We start from the raw sequence: 5,603 nt of genomic DNA, 5'->3' as shown, positions 1-5,603 counted from the left end.
CAAGTACAAAAGTTGGAACATCATGTTACAGCTGGAGATGTTGGTGAGAACATCCTGGAACATTGCTCAATATACTGTAGCAAGGATATAATTATGCTAGAGTGAGTACAGAAAGATTTAATAATGATTTTGCCAGTACTGGAAGGCTTGAATTATAAGGAGAGACTGGACGAGCCAGGACTAATTTTCTTGGACCAAAGGAGGCTGAGGAGTGACCCTGTGGAAAGTTAAAAAATCCTGAGGGGCATACGTAATATGAACGTTCATAGTCCTTTTCCCACAGTAATTAAATGTACATGGGTTTAAAGTGAGAGGGGAAAGTCTGAAGGAACAACATTTCCACATAGATTCTGTTAATACACATTTATGTTAATACACATAATAATGTGTTATAATGTGTGTAATAATGTTAATACACATTTTAATTCCATGTCCCATTACCATTCTGATATGTCTGCCCATGGACTCCTCTACTGTCAAAATGAAGCCACACTCAGGTTGGAGGAACAACACCTTATATACCGGCTGGGTAGCCTCCAACCTGATGGCATGAACATTGACTTCGCTAACTTCCGTTAATGCCCCTCTTCCCCTTCTTACCCCATCCCCAATATATTTAGTTATTTTCCCCCTCCTTTTTTTTCTCTCTTTCTGCCCATCACTCTGCCTGTTCTCCATCTCCCTCTGGTGCTCCCCTCCCTCTTTTTTTCTCCCCAGGCCTCCTGTCCCATGATCCTTTCCTTCCTCCAGCTCTGTATCCCTTTTGCCAATCACCTTTCCGGCTCTCAGCTTCCCTCCGGTCTTCTCCTATCATTTTGCATTTCCCCTCCCCCTCCTACTTTCAAATCCCTTACTATCTTTCCTTTCAGTTAGTCCTGAGGAAGGATCTCGGCCTGAAACATCAACAGGCTTTGTTGAGGCACATAAGTTGTCCCTCTCAACACTGTACTCCTGCCTCTTCTGCGTAACCTTTGACTCCTTCATTAATCAAGAACTATCAACCTCCACTTCATATATTCCCAATAACTTGGCATCCACAGCTGTCTGTGGAATGAATTCCACAGCTTCTCCATCTTCTGGCTCAAGAAATTCCTCTTCATCTCTGTTCTAAAGAGACGGTTCTTTATTCTGAGGTCTGAGATTCCCCCACTGTAAGAAACATAATCTCCTCATCCAGCCTGTGCTGGTGTTGGTTTTGCTATCAGTTTATCATTGTCGCATGTATTGAGATTCAATGAAAAGCTTGTCTGGTGTACTATTTGTGCAGGCCAAATCATTACATGGTGCATTGAGGTAGAACAAGGCATAACAATAACAATGCAGAATAAAGTGTAAAAGTTACAGAACACAGAAACAAAAAAAAATGCAAGAGGTGGAAAATAATGTAACAGTCCTATAACAGTGGGGTGAAGCTGCCCTTAATCCTGGTGATAGTTGCTTCCAGGTTTTTGTATCTTCTGCCTGATGGGAGTGGGGGTGTGGGAGAGAGAGAGAGAGGGAGGGAATGCCCTAGTTGGGTGGGGTATTTGGTCGTTTTCGTTGATTTACTGGCAAAAGGCCTTGGAGGGGGGCGCTGGTTCCATTGATGTGCTGAGTTGTATCCACAACTCTCTGCCCTTTCTTGCGATCACGCACGGAGCAGTTGCCATAGAAGGCCGTATGCATCTTGATAAATTGGTTTCTATGGTACATCGATAAAAATTGGTAAAAGTCCTGGTTGGGTTGGGTAGGCTGTATTAGGGATGCAGCGAGGTGTATATGGAGGGGTGGGGAGCGGGGGTCCTATGCTCTCGTTTATATTCCAGTGCGATCCCCACAGCGTGCAGATAAACTGAGGAATCTGGGTCCGGGGCCAAGTTTATAATGAATTGAGCCCATGTGCAGCTTTTAGTCACGGGGGCAATGGATTCAGCTCATTCCGCCTGTTACTTGGTTGTCCCGAGGCACCTTATAATTCTTGAACTTGCGTTCTTATTTTTGTTGGATCCGTTCCAGCGTTTCTCCCATTGCTGATATCCTTGTCACGGTATCACCGAACTGATTGGGTTCGTCAAGATACATAAGCGGGTCAGTGCCTCGTGTCGAGGAACGGCTGCAGACAGTTGCCCCGGCGATGTATCATCACCTTCTGCTGCTGGGGTGCTTCTCACTTGTTGCAATGAGAGGAGCGAGCCAACCAGACTGCGAGCTTCGCCAGAAGTTTGAGGTACCAGGGCTAACCAAAGATGGAGACATCATCGTGGGTGGAATCTTCCACTTCCACTTCGACACGGCGCCGCAGCTCGAGGCTCACTCCTTTACAGCGGAACCGCCGCCTCCAACCTGTGTAAAGTGAGTGCCGGGGGGGGGGGGGGGTAGGGAAGGGGGGTTGTTGCTTGCTGCTGCTTACGCTGGGGGGACTTTGGGGTTCTGACATTTAACTGCCGTTTCTTATCTAGAGCACTCCTCTGCTTTCGCGGATGTTTGCGAAGAAAACGCATTTCAGGATGTATATTGTATACATTTCTCTGACATTAAATTGTACCTTTGAATCTTTGAAGTAATGGGCCAACGGCTTGGCGTGAACCGGCCACCCCAGAGCCCCGTGCAGCCGGGTTATGTAGTCAGGTTATGTGGGAGGGCACTGGTGGCAGGTGAGAGGGTAGAGGTTAGGGCAACGCCTTCCAGCATCAGCGATCACCAGTTCCCGCTGCCGCCCTGTAATCGTACCTTCTCCCCGGGCCCTGTGGGATTCCCTCTACAGTCCAAGGCCTTGCGGGTTAGGATTAATAAACTGTGGATTTGCTCTGTTGCCGCCGGAAGCGTGGCGACGCTTGTGGGCAATCCTGGCGAACTTAATTCGATTTGATGCTGCGATGTGCATGTGGCAAATCAAGCTCATCTCTGTCCAGCCAGCCCGTCACCTTTTACGTAGCCACCGTTTTCGACGAGCTGAAGCAAATTCACGTATGTTACCGGGACTGGAGGGTTATCAGGAGAGATTGGGTAGACTCGGGCTGGCGGGAAGGGAATCTGATGGGTGAACGAGAGGGCCACAGATCAGGTGAAAGTTCACAGTCTTTTCCCCACAGAGGAGAAGAGTAAAATTAGAGGGCATAGGTTTAAAGTGAGAGAGTAGAGGTTTAAAGGGAACCTGAGGGGGCAACATTTTCCAAATAGAGTCTGGTGCAACGAAGTAAGTGTATTATCCAAGGACGTATACGTCACCAAATCTACTCTGCCGTTCACTTTCTTGCGGGCATACACAGTAGATACAAAAACTACAATAGAATCAGTGAAAATCTACACACAAGGGCGGACGAATAACATCGTGCAACAGAACGCAAAATCTGCAAGTACAAAAATAGTATTGAGAACATGGCTTGTGAGTCGTAGAAAGCTGTCCGAGGAAGCGGTGCAGGCAGGCACAATTCCAACGCTTAAAAGACATTTGTTCAGATTTATAGATAAGAATGGTTTCGAGCCAAACGCTCAGGTTAGGCTTCTGGGTCGGCTCGAGTTGGGTCAAAGTGCCCGTTTCAGTGCTGCGTAACTCTCAAGACGCTATGATGCTGTGAGATTACAGTTACGAAGCTTTTCTTTTGGAATCGAATTGAAGTCCCGCTTACAGAGTTACATTAAATATGATCGTATTTTTCACAAAGTAACTTTGCAAAGTGTATTTTCCAAACCTTTGTTTGGAATGCAGGTGGATATCACTGTCAGTGCTAAGCGTACCAGTGTGGGCTCGGCCATTCGCTATGAAATGTGATCGGAGGAGCTCCGCGGGGAGGGGATGGGGATCCGCTTTCCATTGATCCCTTAACCGAGCCAAGAGGAAGAAACAGACCTTGGTCTTATGGCGGTCCGGTTTCCTTGGGAGCAAGTGGGGGCAACCCCGTTTCCAAGCTCCGTCAGTTGGCTGTGACCCTTGCCATTGACTGCAAAGGGCACCAATCGTTGCTGAGGCAGGGTTAGACTGATGAGCAGTGCTTTCAGCGTTAATGTTTAAACTTATTGGCGTAGAAATTTGTACCAAACCATACTTTTTAATCATATACTTGCTTTCTCACTTTCAGTTACTGCATTTTATATTTATCTTAAACATTACCAGATATGGTAATGACTTTCATTAAATCGCTTGTCTTCAATACACTGCTCTGTCCCTAAAGTCAAATTGATCATTTTTTAAGCTAACTCAACCCTGTAGTTAGCCTTTAGTCATTGAAGCCAAAATGGGAATGTTGTCACAACACACACAAAATGCTGGTGGAACACAGCAGGCCAGGCAGCATCTATAGGGAGAAGCGCTGTCGACGTTTCGTCAGGACATGGGAATGTTGCGTTGGTGCCGGAAGCCTGACGACATTTACGTGCTGCCCTCAGTACAACGGCGGACTGTGTGGTTGTTGACGCAAGTGACGCATTTCACAACATTGCAATGTGCACGGAACAAATAAAGTTAGTCCTATCTTAATCTTATCTTATTTTACTCTTGTGAACCTCCGATTGACACCAGCAAGAGACTTAGCTCACAGTTTCACATTAAGGAAGTTCAGGACACAATGTCCCGCCGCAATCCGAAAAAGCCAGAAACGTGAAGCTACTTATTCGAAGGTGTAATGATCGAAATGCGCTTCCAATAAATATGTGATGCCATTTTGTTGCAAGCAATTTAGCATAATGAAACCAATTGTAACAGATGTCGTTCTGATACATTGTAGTGTAGAGTACCCATGTAGTTAAACGCTGAATATATTTAAGAACTATCCCATTAGCTGGAAGTTGCTCTAGTGATAAATGCTTAACTCTGTACATCCCACAGCTTTGATCTGAAAGAATTTCACCTGGCGCAGACCATGATCTTTGCAATCGAAGAAATAAACAACAGTACCAAGCTGCTGCCTAACCTCACGCTCGGATACAAGATCTACGATGGCTGCCGCAGTGAAGCCTTGTCGATGAAAGCAGTAATGGCCCTCATCAGCCTCCAGGATGAAGACCCGTCTGAAGCGACATGTAAAAGCAGTCTCCGAATTCCCGCTGTCCTGGCGGACGCTGGGTTCGTCAGCACGCTTGCGGAGACGCTCCTGACCGGCCCTTTCGGAATCCCAACGGTACGTGGCCACGTTAATGTTCTTGATGGCCCTGTCAAATTGTCAAAATCAGAATCAGGTTTAACGCCACTGGCATACGTCGAGAAAATTGTTGTTTTCGGCAACAGTACATTGTAATGCATAATATTAAAAGCAAAACTATAAATTCCAATAAGAAATTTATTTATCCATCTGACTATATATGTGTATAGTTTAAATTAAATAAATAATGCAAAAATAAAGCCAAAGAAGAGAAAAATAGTGAGGTAGTGTTGAGTTCAATATCCATTCAGAAATCTGATAGCGGAGAGGAAGAAGCTGCTCATAAAACGTTGAGCGTGCCTTCACCCTCCTGTACCTCCTCCCTGATGTTCACAATGATGGGCATGTCCTTGGTGATGGGGGACCTTAGTAATGAATGCCGCCCTTTTGACGCATCAACGTCTGAAGATGTCCTCGATACGGGGGAGGTTAGTGCCCATGATGGAGCTGGCTAAGTCCCTAACTTACTGTACCTTTTTCCAGTCT

General features: G+C 46.0%; 1 protein-coding gene across 1 annotated transcript; it reads left to right on the top strand.

Annotated features, from left to right (window-relative positions):
• The first annotated feature begins 2,450 nt into the window (after positions 1–2,450).
• On the top strand, positions 2,451–5,213 carry LOC132402907 (extracellular calcium-sensing receptor-like). The gene is made up of 2 exons (XM_059985993.1): positions 2,451–4,440; positions 4,805–5,213. Exons 1-2 carry the CDS (start codon positions 4,421–4,423, stop codon positions 5,211–5,213), a joined length of 429 nt encoding a protein of 142 aa, XP_059841976.1. The 5' UTR covers positions 2,451–4,420.
• Positions 5,214–5,603: the final 390 nt, after the last annotated feature.

This window comes from Hypanus sabinus, chromosome 2, assembly GCF_030144855.1.
Source record: "Hypanus sabinus isolate sHypSab1 chromosome 2, sHypSab1.hap1, whole genome shotgun sequence".
NCBI classification, from domain to species: Eukaryota; Metazoa; Chordata; class Chondrichthyes; order Myliobatiformes; family Dasyatidae; genus Hypanus; species Hypanus sabinus.
The sequence above is the reverse complement of the archived record's forward strand: the minus strand, read 5'-3'. Positions and strand labels throughout refer to the sequence as shown.